The 20,501-nt window shown below is 44.1% G+C and overlaps 1 protein-coding gene across 1 annotated transcript in view; it reads left to right on the plus strand.

Moving 5' to 3' along the window:
• Positions 1–505: 505 nt before the first annotated feature.
• Positions 506–20,501, plus strand: part of Prag1 (PEAK1 related, kinase-activating pseudokinase 1) — a 43,102-nt gene continuing 23,106 nt past the window's right edge. The window contains exons 1-2 of the mRNA XM_013144365.3: positions 506–830; positions 2,383–4,178. Of these exons, the coding sequence (XP_012999819.1) occupies positions 513–830; positions 2,383–4,178 (2,114 nt within the window). The 5' untranslated portion in view covers positions 506–512. The remainder of the gene's footprint in view (positions 831–2,382; positions 4,179–20,501) is intronic.

The raw sequence follows: 20,501 nt of genomic DNA on the forward strand, positions 1-20,501 counted from the left end.
AATTATGGGCTGCTGCTGAAAACTATTGCTTTGATTTTCTCTACTACTTTGTGCTTCTTGTTTATTGGGACAGTGCCCCAGATCTTGTACCACTACATACAGAATTCTCATCGCAAACTCTGTGCGATTTTTCCCATAACTTCTCCAAAGCACCTAGTGCTTTGGGGGATGGAGATGTCTTTTATGCTCTCTATGTCAATGACAAGGCTGTGTTTAGTTTTTACATCTTCTGATGAGGCCATACCACTAGAGTGTGTAAGAGTCTGTGATGAGTTGAAGGCCTCAGAATAAACAGAATGTAGCCTTTACATTTTTTTTCCTCCTGCTTTCCCTCTGTCCTTCTCAATCAGGTAACCAGACTCATTGTTAATGCACCTGTCTTCTGCAAGGCAGATCTTTTATCAAACCCCCGTCTGCCTTTGCAGGAGGCCTCTCTGGGACCCACCCCTGCCTCCCACAACACCTCACCCAAGAGCTGGGCTCAAGATGAACCAGCAGACTCACAGCTCACGATGCTCCAGACCACCCAACTGAACTGTGAGAGCCCAAAAATGTCTGCGTGCAGTGACTTTGTGGAGCACATCTGGAAGCCCGGGTCCTGCAAGAACTGCTTCTGTCTGCGGAGTGACCACCAGCTGGCAGCTGGCGGTCCCCAGCCCAGAACAGGCAGCCTGCCCCCTCCACCTCGCCTGCCCCCTAAGAGTGTGGAAGATGAAGGTGTGAATGGCTCCCCCTACTGCAAGCCCACGATCGCTGTGAAACCCACCATGATGAGCTCTGAGACTTCTGACGTGTGGACAGAGGCCAGCCTGAGTGCTGAAGTCCCACAGGTGAGGCTGACTAATCCCTGTGGCATTTTTACAGGAGCTGCTCCTATTCCAGCATTTGGTGGCTGGCTGGCAGCCAGGGAGGGTTGTTGGAGCAAGAATCCTGCAGGATGGCTGCCCGTCTGGCCTGTGATTGCTTTTGCCCCATCCTTTCTCTCTATCCCTCTAGGCTAATAACCATTAATCCAACCTCTAAGAACTTACTCCTGTGATTTGGAGATTTGTATAAAGGTAGACTGACGTGAAACTTTATTTTAGAGAAATCAGCAAATCATTTCAAATATACACAAGTGGCAAAAATTGTATAATGAACCAGTACACCTACCATTCCTTCAGGACTGACACTCTACCAGTGTTGTTCTATATGTGCCCCATCTCCACCCTTTCACCATGATCTTAAAGCAGACCCCAAAGAGAGATTAGGTCTCCTGTGCATACTGCGGGTGACCCTTAGGAATGATTATTGAGCTGACACATAGATCAGGACCGCTGGAGTCTGCTGCCTCTGCACACCCCTCAGAGGCCCTGTGTCTGAGATATTTTAAGAACTGTTTGCTCCCTGTTGACCTTTCTGCATGTCCTACTTTTCCCCGACCAGTGCAATAGTGGACCAGGAAGCGTATAGGAGCCTATATGAAAACAAAGGTCAGTTCTGAATCAAAGGAGGCTTAATTGAAGAGAAGCATTTCCTGTCCCTTTCAGAGCTGCTTCTTTTTCCCTGACCCGGTCACACCCATTCATCAAGGCATTGTTGACTCCATCAACCTTCACCTTCATAAACCAGGGACTCTCCAAATCCAGAATTTTTGTGGGAAAGGAAACAGGTGCAGGCTGTACTCTGAAGCTGCTTCCTAAAGAGGGGAGCATGAGACCTTTAGAAAAGAAGAGGGCAATGACTTAGTGATGGAATAACTGGTCCACACATCTGCCCCTAGCTCATTCAGTCCAGCCACACACAGGACTAGAACTGAGGTCATCACTGTTGACTGGGAGAAAGGGCAGCTCTTCCACGTGGTCTGAAGAGCCCAGACAGAAAAAGGAAGTCCTGACCTAACTCAGAAACCACTGCTCGGCCTCACGCCCTGGCCCTACCAGCTACCGTTAGGGGTTTCAAAACTCACCATGACTTCAATTTCTTCAGGAATGTCCTGTAGAAAACAAAAATTAAAGCCTAGAACTCTATTTTCTAAGCCTGTGGAACAACTGTTTCACTGGGTACTTGTGAAAGAGAAGGCAACGTGTCCTTTTGTTAGAGTTTTTCTTTTTTCCCTGCTTCCCAGACTTGAGGCCAAAGCATTACAGACTCTGGAAGGCAGGGGCTGAGAGGGGCGCAGCTCAGGGTCTGGGAAGACAAATGCACTGTGGGTGCTGCAGCGGTGATCACAGGCTGTGGGGAGATCAGAAGGTGGGTGTGTGCAGTGCCGGCCCCGGGTCCACCTCCCGTGTGCCTGGGCTGCACTGTAGAAGACGTAGACAATGTCACGGCGCTTGACTCTTTTTCTCTCTTCCTTTTTTCTTTGACAAAGTCTAATGTAAGTCTTTTTTAACCTTGCAGGTCATCTGGAGTCGAGCCCATGGCAAGCTCCCCCTCCCAAAGCAGGAGGATGTGCCTATAGTTTACCTGGGCAGCTTCCGTGGCGTCCAGAAGCCCGCTGGTCCCTCTGCCTGCACGGATGGCAGCTCTCACTGTCCCCCTGCCTACGCCATGGTTGGTCTGCACAGCCTGCAGGCCCGGGGGGAAAGGAACATGGCCTTCCACCCTGTGGGTTTCCCAGATGAGAAGGCTGGGCAGGAAGGGAAGCCCACATTTCCCTGCCAAGAGCTGCCCTCTGCGCAGGAGAGCTTCCGCCAGAAACTGGCTGCCTTTGCCGAGATGACATCGAGCTGTCATAAAAGCCCCAGGCCCTGTCCTTCTCCACAGCCTGTGCAAGAGTCCCTGCCCTCAGAAGATGAAAGTGATCAAAGGTGCTCTCCCTCTGGGGACAGCGAGGGTGGAGAATACTGCTCCATCCTGGACTGCTGCCCCAGGAGCCTGGCTGCCAAGGACCCCACACACGTGGAGAGTTTGCAGGGCAGATGTGGAGGGGGCAACTCCTCCCCGATGTGCTGGGAGCAGGGAACATGTGCTGGGCCCCCAGAGGAGGAGAAGCAGAGTCCGAGCTTCCCCAGGGAGTGCTGTGGCCAGGGGCTCTCAGCCAACCCACCCCACCTGGGCCCCCAAAAGCCTTCCCTCAACTCTGAGGCTGCCAGCTCTTCTGATGGCTTGTCCTATGGCAGCAGCAGCAGTGGGGCCAGCAGCCCCTTTACTCCCCACCTTGAGAGTGATTACTGCTCCCTTGTCAAGGAAGCTGTGCTCCCGGGGAAGCAGCAGGACTCTGTCTGCCATGCTGTCACCTCTAGCAGGTGCTCGGAGTCCCAGCCCCCAGCCCAACCCAGGGAGGCTGCACAGCCAGAACCCATCTATGCCGAGAGCTCCAAGAGAAAGAAGGCAGTTCCAGTGCCTTCCAGGCCACAGGCCAAGGCAGAACAGGCCACTGCTGCTCAGGGCCAGGTATGGACAAGTGACGCCAGGGCTCAGAAAACACCATCTGTCTGGAGCCGGGACAGAGAAGGCTCAGATATGGCTCCCCAGGTGTCGACCACCATCACGGTCATGGCTGCCCACCCGGAAGAGGACCACCGGACCATCTACCTGAGCAGCCCAGACTCTGCAGTGGGTGTGCAGTGGCCGCGGGGGCCTGTGGGCCAGGACTTGGAGGCTGGCAAAGAGGAGACTGTATCTGGGCATGGACCGAGCTCCAAGGAAAGCCATCCTCATGGCAGGGCTGAGAACATGCCTAAGGGGAGGCCGGCCATTCCCCCCAAGCTGTCCAAGAGCAGCCCTGGGTCCCCAGCATCACGATCTGCTTCCCCACCGGCAAACCCTGCCGAGGGGAGCTCAGGCAGCAGGGGGCCCCAGCCTGCATCCAAAGACTCAGCTGAGCCCGCTTCTTCCTGCAGGACCAATGACCTTTCCAGATGCCCTCCTCCTGCCCCTTCCACCTCAGCCTTGGACCCGAGGCGGCCCAGGTATCAGACTGGTGCCTGGAGTCGCCAGTGCCGGATTGAGGAAGAGGAGGAGGTGGAGCAGGAATTGTTGAGTCAAAGCTGGGGAAGAGAGATGGAGAATGGCACTGTGGACCACTCAAACTCTTCTACCTGGCACCGTCTCCACCCCGCTGATGGCTCCTCCGGGCAGAACAGCAAAGTCGGGACTGGGATGAGCAAATCGGCCTCTTTTGCCTTTGAGTTCCCCAAGGACAGAAGCAGGACGGAGACGTTCTCGCCTCCTCCCCCACCTCCGAAGTCCAGGTGAGTGCCAGTGTCTGTGAGGGATGCTGTAGCCCACTCTGAAGGAGAATCCCATCTGCAGGCACAGGGCCTCTTGTGGAGACCTTTGCTTTTGCTGCCTCTGGAAGATTTTCAAGCCCAATTTAGAGTTCCATCCTCCAGGAAACCTTGCCTAAAGGCCAACATGCTCTATTAGAATGACCCAGATCTCCACTGTGGCCTTTGGGGAGCAAAGATTGTTCCTTTTGTTTCTGCTCCGCAAACAAACCTTCGGGCAGCTCCCTGCTCGAATCTCTAGTCTGGGGCTGGAGATGTAGTTTAGTGGCAGAGCCAGCCCCACCGAGGGCCATGGCCAAAACAAAAACAAAAGAAGAAGGGGAAGAAGAAGGGCTAAACTACTACTATTGTGTGTATGCGCATATTTTTATAAGCCAGTACTCCTTTTCTATAGGCTTTTTCAGTGATACTCTAAAGGAGTTAAACATGCAAATGAGATCTGAAGGCTAGAAGATTTGGGGAGGCAAGCTAACAAAGCCTAGTGTCTGCTTAATAGACCTTACCACAGTGGTGACTGGGCCCTGGGGCTAAAGTTAGAAAGCAGGAAGCTGCTTAAGGTTGCTAACCCACAAATCTGATTTTGTTTTTTAAAGAAAAAAATATTGTAGTTTCATATTAGCCTGCTGGAACTCACAGCTTTCTTCCCTGCCTCACCACTATCCTGCCAGATTAAAGTACCTTTCAAAGGCTCTAGAAAAATAAATGGCTTTCTTAAGCTATTGAGCTGTGCATAGAATTTAAATTCTGGAAAAAAGCCTGGTGAAAATAAAACTGATTTTTATCAGGAAAAAGAGAAACCTGCTTTTTTTTTATGACAGCGTTCTGAAAGACTGTCTCTAGTCGTGTCATAGCTGGTGTTCTGTCTAGTGGATATGCCCCAGGTTGGTGTCAGAACAAGGCAAGTGACCACAGAGAGAAGCAGCTGTGACACTTGACTTTGAACATCAAGGCTTCTCGGGCTGTGATGTGATCTAACGTGGCTTCTTCTCGTGGCTGTGACTTTGTTCTGGTATTGCATTGGCTGCCCACCAGGCAGAACAGATGTCTTCCTGACCCTCAGATGTTCCAAGCCTCTCTTGGGCTCTTTGACTCTAATCTGAACTACCCGAATGAATGAGTGATTCGGCAGCCAGGGTGAGCTTTTTTATATGGTAGTTACTGTGAACCAGGCATGCATTTAGGACATAATAACTTGCTGAGTTTTCAGAAAAACCCTGGGAGGGAAGAATTACCAGCCCCAAGCCACAGATGGCAAAAGTGAGATAAAGAACTACAGTAGCTATGTAATTGACAGCTGTCCATGGCAACCCAGCTCCACGCCTGTGCTCCTCAACAGACAGTGTGCATCAGGGGGTTTGGTAACTGAGCAGAGTGTAAAGCACTGCATTCTACATGTCTGCCTTTGTTGTGAGTGGTTACTGCAAAGCACCAGCTGTGGTGCCATTAAACCAAGATGTTATTTCATCTCTCATACGGACAGAGTGACCTTGAGCAAACCATTCATTGTCATTGAGTCTTCAGGTTCCTTTTTTCTAAAATGGGCTGGTAATAATACTTATAACACCCTATTACTGAAAGGAGTTAAACAACAAAATACAGTGGGGAAGCCAGTTATGCAGGTGAAAACCACTCTGCCTTGCTAAGTGGGACATTGTTCTGTTCATTATGATAGGAACCAGCCTGGCCCAGCCCAGAACCTGGAAACACCACCTGACCCTTGGAGAAGTAACTAAAACTTTCTCACTAAAGAATCAGGAGACTTGGAGAAAGCCTGGTAACCATAGCAACATGACTCAGGAAGGGTTCTAATTAGCATCTTGGTTGAGAGCAGAGTTTTTAGTCCAGCTATTATGATAGAATGCTTGGATTCTGTATAGCATAAATTAGGTGGGAATCTCAACAGTTCTGGGTGCCACCTCTTAAAGAACAAAACAAAAAGACAAAAAAAGTTCTTATTTTCAGGACTCAGGAGAAAAAATTTTAAAATAAAGTGAATTTAAGGAACATGAAAAAGAAAGGAGCACCTCATACTATTTAAAATAAGTCAAAGTAGTTTATTCGGGGAAACACTGTCATATTTTAAGCATGAATGACCTTAGCTTCTGAACCTTCACATCTCCCATATGAGAAGATAAAAGGGCAGGCTTGGAACCATAAGCTGACTTCTAACTCTGGAACTCAGTACTCTGGAGTTGGGTACTCTTCAGAGTGGGTGCCAGAAACTCCAAACTCTTCAAACCTAGCAGGTCAGGTTGAGGTATAAGCAAATCACTGTGCCAGTGAAAACACAGACCATGTTTGGTCCAATACCAATATCTGTATTCATTGGTATCATAGCAGGCTAATCTCCAAGTAGAAAATACTCACTTCTTGAAACAACATAGGAGTTAAGTTGATTTCTTCTCATGAATGCATCTGTTAAATGGGTCCTATTTCTAAGGCCTGGCTTCCTTTTGTTTGCTACATATGATTCAGACTTTAGAGAGGGAGGTTGCTTCATGGAGCAGTGTTAATTTCTGCGTACACAGTGTGGAGAGACAGATCCACTTGCTTTCTTGAGCCATCGTGGAAGAATGCATATCTTCCTGTTTTACAAAACTGACTCTGACTTGACTTTTCTGTGATTCTTCTCTTTGAATGTTAGGCAGTAGCTTTTCCATCTATTTGAGATATTATCCTCTGCAAAATGTCATTTGTGTTCTGTGATGTCCTACAGGATAGAGACACTGCTTGCCCAGTGCTGACGGGCCCTCTTTAGAGGGATTTAGATATGTGCCCTCCTTCTGGGCAGGGGAGGGAGACTCTCCTTGTCTATTGCAGCCCAGAAAACCTTCTCCATCCACAAACTGGCATGAGCTTAGAATGATGAACTTCAGCAAATTTCTGGGTCTCCCTGCCCCAGGTTAGGATGGGGCCATAAGGTAAGGGTTGGCAGATACTGTTGATCAGGAAATGAAAGCCCAGAGACAATCAGCATGAACTTTCAGTTTAAATAGCACCTTCAAGACTTAAAGCAGCTTAAAGAAAGCTGCAGGTCCTGGAAGGAAATTAAGATGCAAAAGAATCCACTTCTTTCTTCCCTTTATTTCTCTGCAGAAGCAAACCTAGTTTGAAATGACTTACGACTTTTCAGTGACAAGATCAGTTGAAGGAGAGTCATCTGCTTGAGGCAGACAATGTTTCACAAAGAAACCCTAAATTAAGATGATAGGGCTGAGCATGGAGGCAAAAGTGAGGATGACAGGTGAGTGAGAAGTAAGATGGGCTTATGTGGCTTCAGTTTCTAAGTGTTCTGATCCCAGGTGAGACTAATCAAAAGAAAGGGTTTTCCCATGCAACTGAGTAATGCTTCAGTTTAACGGTAACATTCAAAACAGTTATGATTTTAATCCACCACCTGGTAATTTTTTCTCATCTTAGAAATGCTGAGGACCAGAGCCTGAGCCTGTCCCTGGGCTTTTGCTTCTCCCTTAAGTCCCTTCCCACGTTCTCGCAGACAGGTGGTGATAATGTCATAATCGGGAACTCCTTTTCTGTCACAGAGCAGCCTCCCTTTTGTCAGATTAGACTTCAGTGTGTGGTCTCTTCTGTAACACGGTTTCTCAGCAGGAGGCCGATGATGGGAATAAATGGAGTAAGATGGTCATTCATTTCCAGACTCCGTAGCCAATCTGATTAGAGCTCCACATGCTTTCCACTGTAGCAAATTTCAGGGGGTGCCAGGTTAGTAGGAAATCCCAAATGCCGTGCTTCATGGGCTCATCTGCATGGTATTTTGAAAATCACAGTTTGCATTAGGAAACACTATATTTAAAGAATCTTCTCTATGTTTATCCCTGTCGATCAAATTTAAATAAACAGGCTGGAAATAGAGCTGGTCAGGAGAGAATGAATAGAGGGTACACTCAACTGGGAGAAATTTCCCCTCCTCTCAATGCATACAGAGTTTGGCAAATAGAACAAAGCACATGTATCAACAGCGCAAGTTTGTGTTCTGCCCCATAGCAGAGGTAAATTAATAGCTGGCTCATTCCCAGGAGTTTGTGGATAATGCCTGAAAACACAGGACAACTCCTGTGCCATCAATCATGATTGATTTCTATTTTCCTGTTCATATTGTTTTAAATTACTGATTTGACAGCATTATATGTAAAACTTTTAAGATCTGTCTTTGAATATACTTCCTTGACTACAGCTGGGATTAGAGATTCTTTACCTCATCAGACATCTACTACTCTCTCTCTGTCTCCCTCTCTCTGTCTCTCTGTCTCTCTGTATCTCTCTCTCTGTCTCTCTATCTGTCTTTCTGTCTCTCTCTCTCTGTCTCTCTCTCTGTCTCTCTCTGTCTCTGTCTCTGTGTCTCTCTCTCTGTCTCTCTCTGTCTCTGTCTCTGTGTCTCTCTCTCTGTCTCTCTCTCTGTCTCTCTCTGTCTCTCTCTGTCTCTCTCTCTGTCTCTCTCTGTCTCTCTCTCTGTCTCTGTCTCTCTGTCTCTCTGTCTCTCTCTGTCTCTCTCTCTGTCTCTCTCTGTCTCTCTCTGTCTCTGTCTCTCTGTCTCTCTCTGTCTCTGTCTCTCTCTCTGTTTCTCTCTCTCTGTCTCTCTCTCTGTTTCTCTCTCTCTGTCTCTGTCTCTCTCTGTCTCTCTCTCTCTCTGTCTCTCTCTGTCTCTGTCTCTCTGTCTCTCTCTCTGTCTCTGTCTCTCTCTCTGTTTCTCTCTCTCTCTCTCTCTCTCTCTCTCTCTCTCTCTGTCTCTCTCTCTCTCTCTCTCTCTCTCTCTCTCTCTCTGTGTTTTACTGGGAATTGAACCCAGGGCCTTGTGCATACTAGGCAAGCACTCTACCACTGAGTTACGTCTCCAGCCCTCATTGCTTACGATCTTGGGAGCTCAGTGAGGGGTGCTTTCAAACCCGGTTACTGGGGTTCTGTCCTTAAGGATCCTAAGGGTTGAGCTGGTGTGAATTTAATCAGCAGATGTGCAGTATGACATCCAAAGCTTCACCTCTGCTTTGACTGCCTTTGAAGAGACTGGTTCATAGAATCTGGATTCTTACCACATTCTGGGTTTGGTTCAGTAATACAAAGATAAACTCAGCTTGTTGTGCAACATTAGTAGTTACAGTTCTCCCTTTTATCCAGATTAGCACAGAATTGTAAATAACAATTTATATTTAATAAAACAATAAAGGCCAGGTGCTCCTTGAAGATAAAGGGTAAGCTTACCATCTATAATTCTAGGAGGACTAGCTTGGTGTCTGGAACCTAGTAGATACTCAAGAAATATTTATCATATTGTCCGTAGCAGGTGGAGACCATGCCCCTTTTATTTCATTTTCTAGGAAAGCGCCTAACTTCATGCTTGGCGAATAACTGGTACTAAAGAAATACTGAGAAAGGAGGCAAGCAGCTTGGATATGAAGTGTCCGTCTAAAATCAGGTCTCTTGGTTGTCCTGGTGCTCTGTTTATGTGTTTATTTTGACAGACAACAGTGTGTCTTGCTCTACGTTAAATAGTTTGTGTTTGCATGTGTTCAAGAACTTGTAAAGTCCCCAGAGTGCTGGGACCAGTTCTCATGCATTCTAAATTGACTTCTCCATAGCATACTCTAGCATAAAATCAGATATGTGGAAGCTGTTCACTGTAGAGTTGAAAACTTATTTTTAAAAGGCCATAAAACACTACAGATTAAACAATTCTTGGCTTGATTTTTTCACTGGATACTCATTATAATTCTGTGGCTACCAGGGCTCAATAAGATTATTGTCACCTGGAGTTAAAGAAGCTGAGGTTAATAATTATTAAATCTTCAAGGTGGGCAAACACCATCTGGGGACAATGGATTAATTACTGTCCAATGATTGTACATTACACTTTTGCAACTAGAGTGTGTTTTTTTCTCTTTCTTTCTTTCTTTTTTTTTTTTAATTGAGCAGGTGTGGGAGCCAGCCCTCTCTTGTCACAAGAATGGTAGTAATCATCTAGAGACTTTTTTTTTCCACCAGTGAGTTGAAAGGAATTCTAGGGTGTGGTTTGCTTCTCTGAGAACAGATTTTTTTCATGCTTTCTAAGGGGGAGGGGATTGGAAAACACAGCATGAGCTGTCTAATCGAGCCCCTTTATGTTCATCATACAATCAAAAGCACCCTGTTCCTAGGATGGCCCACACGCTTTGTGTATGTGCAAATTATCAACTAGTAAGATGTAGTCTCAGTGGCCAAGAGATGTTTTGTTGTTGTTTGGGGACTGTTTCTATTGACTTTGTATTCCTTCTATCAGGGTTGATAAATCAACTACAGATAATATGTGGTTACCTTTTTCTGCAGCTATTAAGTTGCAGTCAGAGTTTGAAGGTCAGCATTTTCATCTCTGTATAAATTGCTTATTATATCTTTCCATTGACTTTTGCTCAGATCCCTAAAAATGTGAGTGTTAAAGCCAGGCAGGGTGGCATATGTCTATAGACTGAGCCCTAGGAAGGTTGAGGCAAGAAAATAGCTGTGAATTGAAGGCCAGCTTAAACTACATAGTGAGTTCAAGGCCAGCCTGGACTACACAGTGTGACCCCGTCTCACAAAGAAAAGAAGTTGGTGTTGAGAGTGTTTAGACTATTTTGCTATAACTTTGTAAAATTGCCTGCTTCAAATAATGTGTGTCCAGTGCTCTAGATCCCTAATCTTCTGTGTTTCCCTGGCCAGCATATTTATAAGAACAGTTGTCTCTTGTTGGTGACAAGGGAAACTTTCAGACTGAAGACTACTTAAAAACATCCTTCCCATTTGACTCAGATATTTTGCTTTCCAGTTAATTTTGGTACCTGTCATTGTCACATGATCCCCCTGAGTTTGTGGTAGTTCGGATTTTACCCACTTCACACAGATTTGTAGATTTGCTGTACACTTTTCTGAAGTTGGAAATGTAGGCAAATAATTGGTGGTGATCTATCTCATCATATGTTTCTGAGTTATAGGAGGCTCTTTAGAATGGCTCCTGCTTTTTGGAAGCTCTATGGCAGGAAAATTAATCAGAATAAAAATACACTGAATAAATTCAAGAATTTTCAAATAAATGCACACACCAGCAAGTGAAATGAGCTTGAAGATCAGGAAGAAAGGGAAGAAGAGTCTGAAGTTTTAAAATGCACCAGGATAGGAACATCAACCTGGCCAGGTAATCTAAATTTTCAAATGACTGGATTAAGACTCCTGTAGGTACTCGAGTCGTGGGTAGAAAATGCATAGCATTAGGTCAGTTCATTCATAGAGCAGTGTGCTATTAGGATGTGGGGCCTGTTTGCAGCTGAGTGACTGGCAAAGTGCCTCTGAGAGTGTGTCTCTTGTGAGCACACTTTCTGACCCATTTTGCTTTCCAGTCTCTACGCACTGAGTAGCTTTGTTCCATCGCACCTTTCTGCTGTGATGCTCCTAATTGGAGCCAGCAGATCTCTGAAACTGTTAGCCAGATTGAATATCTCCTCCTTTCTGCATATTGAGCATTTTGCTCCATAAACTGGAAAACTGACCAATGCATTCGATATGTACACATCAAAAGGAGGATAAGATTTTTTTTTCTGGTGCTCCATGTGGAATGCCAGCCTGTAAGAAGTTTGCCACAATTAATTCTGCAGGTTGTGCAGAGGTAGGGGTTCAAACACATATGCTGTCAAAATCTAAAGTTTACCTAAATCCAAAATGCAAAATATCTGGTGATCAATACCTGTTTCCTGTATTAATGTAGGAACTCAAGGATTCCCTTGCTGGTCAGGGAGGTCATCTGAAGTCTGTGTAGCCCAGTGGCTCTAACGTGGGTTTGGTAGAAGATGTAATCATCTTTGATTAAGGCCTCAAACTTCATATTGAAATGTCAAAATGTCTTTGTTCTTTCCCAGTGAATGATTGTGAATAATCCATAAATGTTAACCTCTTTGGAACACTGCACTATAGTAAAGAACAGTCACTATTAAGTTTATGTTTTCATTATTTAAAATATAATTTCCTTTTACAGGAATACACTTCCTTGTTCAGTCCTTAAATCTTGTTAAGCAGTGTGTGCTCACTTAGCCTTTCCTCTTAGACTTGTTCTTTCATTTCTCTGTGTCTAGGATTGGGGGCGAAGTGGTAGGTGTAAGAGTTGTGTCAGAATTCTGTGAAGGAATAATTTGAACGCAGAAATTTAAATATAGTGAATTTAAATTGAGGAAAAAAGCAAAACTGTAGTTTTTATAACATAGCGTACCTAAGGTTTCTCTAAACTTTCTTTTCTGGTGAGAATCTAGAAGGTCATTAGGGGTAGACATGCCTCTAGGAAATAATAGAAGACAACGAGGACCGATATTTGCTGCTGTGGTAACTTTTCTCTCGAAATGTCATCTCTATGTTTATGTCTCTCCAAGACTTGAAACAAGTAACTGCTCTGTACAATGAATTCTAAACCCAGATCCTCGATCTTGCTGTTTAATTTACTCTGTGTGCATGTTCACATTTCCTACAAACATGTAAAGAAAAATCACGAGCATCTTCCATGTGGAATGGAACAGGCCATTAGAATTCAGGGCCTAATACTTCCTTTTCTTGACTTCATTTAATCACTACGTATTGCAGACTGGGTACAGGTGGGGCGCTTACCATGCACTCGTGGGGAAAGAATAGGTTGCTTACTAGTTGATTTTTATTTTGTTGTATGGAAAAGGAAATTGAGGGCATACTTTTATAATGCACACAAAAGTGGGCTGCAGGTGGCATAATGAGCCAAATATGAAGCATAAAACCATAAAGTTAATTTTAAAATCGTTCACGGGGTTTTTAAGACCTTAAAATATATCCCATAACATAATTAATGGATTTGACTTCATCCACTAAAAGATTTCTGTTGAATGGATGATGCCACAGGCAATTAATAGATGAATGTGAGCTTGAACAAAGTACGCTAAGGACTGAAAGAGATTAATGGACTGTTTAAGGTACTGTTACAAATTAAGTAGAACTATGTAGAGAAACCAGCAGCAAAATGGGCAAGAGGCACAGACTGAAAGTTAAAAAAGAGCGAATCAAAAAATGTGACAAGCATAAGAACTACTTAACTTCACCAGTAATCAGAGAAATGGAAAATTAAGGAACAATAAGCTTTCTGTTCACCAGATTGATGAAAATTAAGAAATCAGATAATACTACATTTTGACAAAGACAGAAGAAAACAGTTATCCATAGACAAGTTATCCACAAAGACAGTTATCCATACCCTGCTGCTGAAGATGGAGGCTGGTGCAACTGTTCTCGATAATAATGCATCATTACCCAGTAAAATTAAGCATTAGAACACACCCTGCCCCCAAAGAGTACACGCCTTAGAAAAAATGCACACATTGCTACACAGTTTTTGTTACCACGGGCAGTGCACCAGGCTTTCAGTTTCTCCATAGTTTCTTCAGCACTAATTGTTCTCTGACTTCTTAATAGTAACTGTGCTAAAAGGTATGAGGTGCTATCTTGTAGTTTTCCTTTGCATTTCCATAATGATTAGTGACATGAAGAATGTGCTTGCTAACAATTATGTACTTCTTAGCAGAGATGTCTTTTCAAGTCCGTTGCTGTTTTTTGATTGGCTTGTGTTGTTGTTGTTGAATTATAGGAATTCTTTGTATACTCTGGATACTAATCCTCTGTCAGAGAATTTGTAAATATATTCACCTCTTCCATGATTGCTTTTCATTTTGTTGAGTGTACCTATTGATGTATAAAAGATTTTAATTTTGATGCAGTCCAATTTACCTGTTATTTCATTTGTAGACTTTGTATGATATCCAAGAAACCATTGCCAAATCCAATATCGTGAAACTTTTCTCCTAACAGTTTTAGGTCTTAGTTTTAGTTCTGTGATCCACTTTGTTTTAATTTTTATATGAGGTTAGATTCCTTTGCATGTGAATCTCCAGTTTTCCCAGCACCATTTGTTAAAAAGCTTGTCCTTTCCCTATTGAATGGCCTTGCTGACTTTATTGAAAATCCTCTGATCATGTAGGAAAGGTTTTGTTTCTTGGTTCTCTGGCCAATTCCGTTGGCTTATATGTCTATCTTTATATCAATTCAATGATGTTGATTACTGTAGCTTTTTGATAAAGTTTCAACCATGGAAGTATGAGACCACTAACTTTGTCGTTCTTCAGCAGGATTGGCCATTTGTAGCCCCTTGAGTTCCATATGAATTTGTAAGATTGTTTTTCTTATTTCTGCATGAAGTACTATTAGGTTTTGATATAAAATCTGTAGATCACTTGGGGGTAGTCATCCAATCTATGCTCATGGGATAACTTTCCATTTATTTGTATCTTCCACACTGTACCTTTTGAAAAGACATCTAAGATATAAACCTAGTGCCTATCAAATATAGTGTGCATACCTACAAATGACGTACCGAGGAAACAGAGCAGAGATTAGATGAAGGGGAAGCTAAGGTATAGAGTAATGTAAAGATGTATCATTAATTAAGACATCTCTCTGTGCTTGACATAACTACAAACAAGAAGAGAAACTACAGAGTATTGAGCTACTTCGTGCCAGACTAAGAATAGCGACATGTAGGATTATCCAGCCTGCAGAGTTTTCAGCTAAGACTAAAGACAAGGAATGTATACTCTGATATAGGAGAGTGTTGAAGAACTGATTTGGGAGTATGAAAGGAACCTATGAGGATGTCTGGTCTTTATGGATCAGAAGGCTGGACCAGCATGCAGAGCAAGGAAGTAGCTTATCTTAGTAACTTTGTTCCAAGTAGCCTCCCAAGCCAGGTAGGCAAAAATGAAATCTAGCATAAATACACATTGATTTCTTAAACCAAATTGTTGAGCTCGGATCCTGAGTCAGAAAATGACTTTGCCACCCATGAGAGGGAGGGTCTGAGAATTCTACAGGCAGGGTTACCGAAACCAGTAGTTCAGAAACCAAGTGATTCCTGTTAGGCACAGACGATCTTGGCTGATGGATTCTTACAGGAATCACTGGAGACTAGAACCACACTAACTCCCAGTCTGGTAAGACCTCACTGCTGGTTTGGTTTAATCAATCACTAAAAGGATGCGCTGGGAGTAGGGAGTGGCAAAGGAGGTGGTGTGAAGGGAGAAAAAAATTCTAGAAAGCTGAAGAGAGGGGAGATGCTCATGCACAGAAGGAGGCAGGCAAATACAGTAAAGGAACTGTTTCTTCCTCTAGATTTTTCTTGCAGTAATAGCAAAACAGCAGAGCTGAGCAACCTGATGAGCTACTGCTTGTAGGGCTGCACTATAAATGATCTAGCTATTAACCACGTAGATTCAAAATGAGATCTGGTTAATCGACAGATGGCTCTTCCTGGTGGAGAACAGTGTATATCCTCGAAGCCTCATCTTGGTTACCTTCCTCCCCTCCTCGAGACTCCTTAAAATGCTGTAATAAAAGTAGAGACATCAAGATAGAAGGAAATCTCCAGCCCATCTGATTCTCGTCCATTAATTAATTGCAGGGTGCCAAAATCACTTCTCTGCTTATTCATCCAGCCATCTATCTTTTATTTAACTAGCATTTTCCATATATGTGGCGCTGTTTTAGCACTTTATTAAAATTAGCTCATTGAATCATCCTAACATTCTCCTAGCATTGTTGTTATCTCCATATTATAAATGGAGATTTAATACAGATTGAATTCTTTTTTCCAAGACACACTGGGGCAGCCCCAGTATTCATGCTTTGATTATCACATCCATGGCTTTTTTTCAGTGATTTTGAGATCTATTTAGGAAATTACTCAGTTACTTTTTTTTGGTGTTGTTGTTACCAGAAATCAAACTCAGGACTTTGTGGTTGCCAGGCAGGTGCTGAGCCACTGAGCTACATCCCCGGCCCATTGATTTTTCCTTGTGGGTCCTGACACACTGTCACACGTAGGCAGGGCAGCTGGTGGGAAGTGCCTCCTGTGGATGGCAGTTATTTATTAGTCTTTGGCCTCCCACTTTGATTCACTTTTTGTGTCCTCTCCCCATCTACCTGTCTAGGTGGACAGGTATCAGCTTTCTCCTTGACTGTCCAGCCTGTGGTTGGAGACACATGGTAATTGGGGGATTGTGTTGGAAATGGAAGTGCAGTGCATTGGGCACTGGGTCCAAGCACTTTTCAACACTTGTCTGCATCACAACTACTCCACCACCCTTAGCCCAGCAAACTTCCCTGCCCAGGAAATGCCAGCTGGGTGCCATCCTCACCTCTGTACCAGGCATCCCAACTCATGTCTGCAAAAGAACCCAGTCATGCGTACTGGGATCACAAAAACAAGACCTTACTGATTTTCTGACACCTAAATGGTTCATCTTTTATGAGTATTTATATCTTTCAATACCAAAGTGTATCTTTATATATTTAGGTTAAATGTCTACAAATTTCTGTTGAACAATTTAAGCATTTTGATCTTTAACTAAAACCGACTAGTAACCTACACAGTGTGTGTGTGTGTGTGTGTGTGTGTGTGTGTGTGTGTAATGGAATTATCAGGAGACTCAGTTTCTCCAATACTCCCTGTCAACAATCCACACAGATTTCTGTGACCAAATGTATATGCCCCATGCACACAGGCACACACACACACCCAAAAAAACAATTCAGCAGCAGATACCAGCTTTAGTTCCCGCTAATTCAATTCTGTTTTGTCTCTGCCTACTCAGATAGAACATGACTTTCCGTAGGTTGAGGGCTCAGACCCCTTTCAGGTCTGATCACAAAACTTTGGCTGTTTTACCAGTGCTTCAGATTTAAAAAGAGCTCACAGAACTCAAGCAATGTTTCCTTCCACTCACAGTTTTATTGTAAAGGATATTGACAAATGGTAGAAGGAGAGAGGTGTGTGGAAAGTCAAAGTGTCTTTGGGAAAGGACATGGAGCTTCTGTGCCCTTGCTGGTGCTGTATCCTCCGGGAGTCTCCAAGAGCTCAGCTCTCCGGACCTTGCCTAATCCTGTTCTTTTGGGTTGGTGGAGGCTTCCTTGCACATGCATTATTCATTAAATCATTCATCTTTGGTGACCAATTTAACCTTCAGGCCCTCTCCCATCCCTGGAGGTTGGGCAGTGGGGTTGAAAGTCCCAACCCCTAATTCTGCCTGCACTTTGCTGTGATCAGCCCCCATTTGAAAGCTAACTAAGGGCTGCCTGGCCTTTAGCCTAAAGTGTACAAGAAAGGCATTTGCCACTTTGGAGAGTGCAAGAATTTCAGGAGCTGTTTGCAGAGGAGGCTGGTTAAGACCATGTAAGTGTTTCACAGCATCAGTTTCCCTATTCTTAAAACAATCATGGTTTTATTTCCTTTTTAAAACAAATTTTTGTATTCCCATTTTTTTTTTTTTGTCTTTTTCCTTTTTATCGGTACCGGGGATCGAACTCACGACTGCCTGCTTGCAAGGCAGGTGCTTATGCCGCTGAGCTAAATCCCCAGCCCCTGTATTCCCATTTTTAAATGGTGTCCACTGAATGTAATGTTGACCTAAAGGACTGTTAAGGTGAATAAAGCCAGCAAAATTGTTAGGACTTCCACTGCCATGCAAATAAACAGGCCGGTGTCTTGGGGCCTACAAAGGTCATCTGACCACAGTGAAATTTATTTTCTGTATACATGCAAATAAATCAATGGAACGTAATGTGCTCCCCACAGAGGACTGTCCCCGTCAGCCCTTGCAGGTGGCACTTGAGCATTTCCAAAAGACCTCTCTATATCCTCCTCAAAATACAACAAAGAAAATAAAAAGCCTTTTTTAGTTTAGTTACTTGCCTTTCTTATCCCATGTTCTGCCCCCCCCATAACAAAGATTTCTTCATGTTCAGGATATTTTAGGCTGATAGCATTTCATAGATGTGGGGAAGGTTCAGCTATTTAATCAGCATTCCTGATGGTTGTCTGTTGCTCAGTGTTCCTGCCTTTTGTAAGTTTTGCCAGACAAGTGTAATTCTTTCTTAAAAGAATCATTTATTCTCCTTCATGCAACTGAGGTTTTGAAACAGAAACAGATAAATTTAATCAAGAAGTGTTTAATAATTACTCTGTGTTCTGGCATGCCCCAACTGTGACACAGTTCCTCAAATGGTTTATAATTTTGGGGTAGTAATGGGCCGACTTCACATGAAACAATTAGAATAATTTAACTAGGGTTGAAACCAAGTGCTCGATGAAATGGTTCAAGCTCAGTTCTGTGTGGGTTACCTAGAGGAGCAACCCATCAGAGAAGACTGAAATCCTGTAGGAGGAATTTGCAGGTAAGTGAAGGTGATGCTGTGCTTTGTGGGTGGAAAGTTTGAAGGGGAGAGGGGCAAAGATCCTCTGGGCTCCTCAGGGGAGGGAGAAGAAATACTGAGTTCTCTAGGGGCAAACAAAAGAAAAACCTGGCGGGAACAAAAGGACTTGTGAGGGGAAGTGGTTGTGTACTACAAAATGGTGCTCTTTTTTCAAAGCAGAAATGTAAGCATATTTTATACTATACAGACAGGAAGTAGGAATATTTGAAAGTAGGATTGTCAAAGAGAATTTGAGGTGTCTGTGTCTGTCATCTGCAAGTCGGGAGCTGATTCGGTGTGGTAGCAAGCTGTGGTACCCTCACAGGAGCTCTGTGTGGGACTCAACAGAATCAGCCATTACGATGACAGTAGTATTTAGAAAGATTTTGAGTGAGAATGTTTTACCCCAAATTGCAGAACTTTCTTAAAGGTTTTGCTTAAACTCTGTCTGGAGGATCTTGATACATACTTCCCTAAGAGGTTATGGATTTGCTGAAGCTGGGTGTCAGGTCCACTCAGCCCAGCAGCTGCTAACACAGCTCTTGGTGCAGAGCAGGCAGGCAGTGTTTAGTGTTGAGTAACCTGGGATAGTTTTCAGGATGGGTAGGAAGGAAATGCATTACCGTTAACACAGGCATGGGAGAAGTTTAAAATGGGTGTTCTTATTCACCCGGCAACATAGACCATTGAGTGATTTTTTTACTTTAAGAGGTGGTTAAATATTAGAGAAATATGGAGAAAAACAATGTACTTTAGAGTTTAGAGTGTGTCTGAATGTCTTCTAATCATGGAGCCAAGGAAGAGAAGTTGAGATTAAAAGCCACGGGTCAGAGGCAGAGCCGTCCCTATTTTCCTGTGCTCTGGCAGGAAATACATTTTATAGAAAAGTCAGAGAGGAACTGAGGGGAGACGGAGAGCTGCGAGCTGAGCAACTCACAGCAGCTGGACAAGACGCTGGGCTGCCTCTGGGCTGGCCCTTCACACTCCAGCACTGCTCCATGGGACCCTCGCGTCATCCGCCGGCCTGTTGCAGGGCTCGGGAGCCCACACTGATGAGGATGGCACTTTGGGCTGGCATCTAGGATGGTGAGAAGTTTCCTTTCTTTGATTGAGGCATTAGGTTGTTTGTGTGTAGAACTTGCACTTAAAAGTTGAATCTGAATTTTTCACTTCCTTTTAATGATTGAAGAAAGATGTATAGCATTTTAAACTTGTTATGCTTCCAGAGCGGTACTGTTTCTCTTTAAGGCTGTCCTTTAGGTCCTTTCTGGATCATGACTAAATTTAGTAGTAAATCTGATAAATCCCAAGACTGCGTGAATATTTGCTGGAATTTAAAGAGCAAGGTTAGCACTGTTTCTGTTTTCAGATGGTTAGCTTCAGAGGCAGAAAGCGCTCTGCCAGGTGTGTGAGGCAGTGAGATTGGGACTTTTTTTCAGTCACACAGTGGACTGTGCTGTCCTCTGAGCTTCTGGCAGCCAGGGGAAATTCAAAAGAGGGTCCCTGCCACACAGGCATGGCCTCTGTTAGGATTTTGGACCTTCTATAAGTGCTGGAGCTCTGGGAGCTCTAAGGATATTTTTAGATTAAGCTTGTTCCTACAAATGAGGAAGTCTGGCAGATGGCGCTTCCGGCTAGATTTTTTTTTTTTTTTTCAGATTTCTACCATCATAATATAGAGACCACTCTGACAAACCTTGGCTTTCCAAGGACAATGGGGGGAAAGGCCATTCTACAAGCCCCCGGCAGCAGCTGCAGGCCTGAGTCTGGAAGGATTGTACCACCAACTCATGTGTTTCACACAGCTGGCCTGCGATTAGCAGTGGGAGGCGGGAAAGGAAGTCTGAGCAGAATAAGTCCTTTATCACAGGGCAAGCAGGGCCATCTGGGGAGACCTCTCCCTGTAGCTGATAAGAATGTTATTCTCCAACCAAAGAAGAAAGTTTAGAGTACGTGGTTTTTGTCCATTAAAACCACTTCTTTGAGTTACATGACATTAGATTTCACTTTATG

Source organism: Cavia porcellus, unplaced genomic scaffold (assembly GCF_034190915.1).
Source record: "Cavia porcellus strain 051 isolate PalLab524CR breed Dunkin Hartley unplaced genomic scaffold, mCavPor4.1 scaffold_24, whole genome shotgun sequence".
Lineage (NCBI taxonomy): Eukaryota > Metazoa > Chordata > Mammalia > Rodentia > Caviidae > Cavia > Cavia porcellus.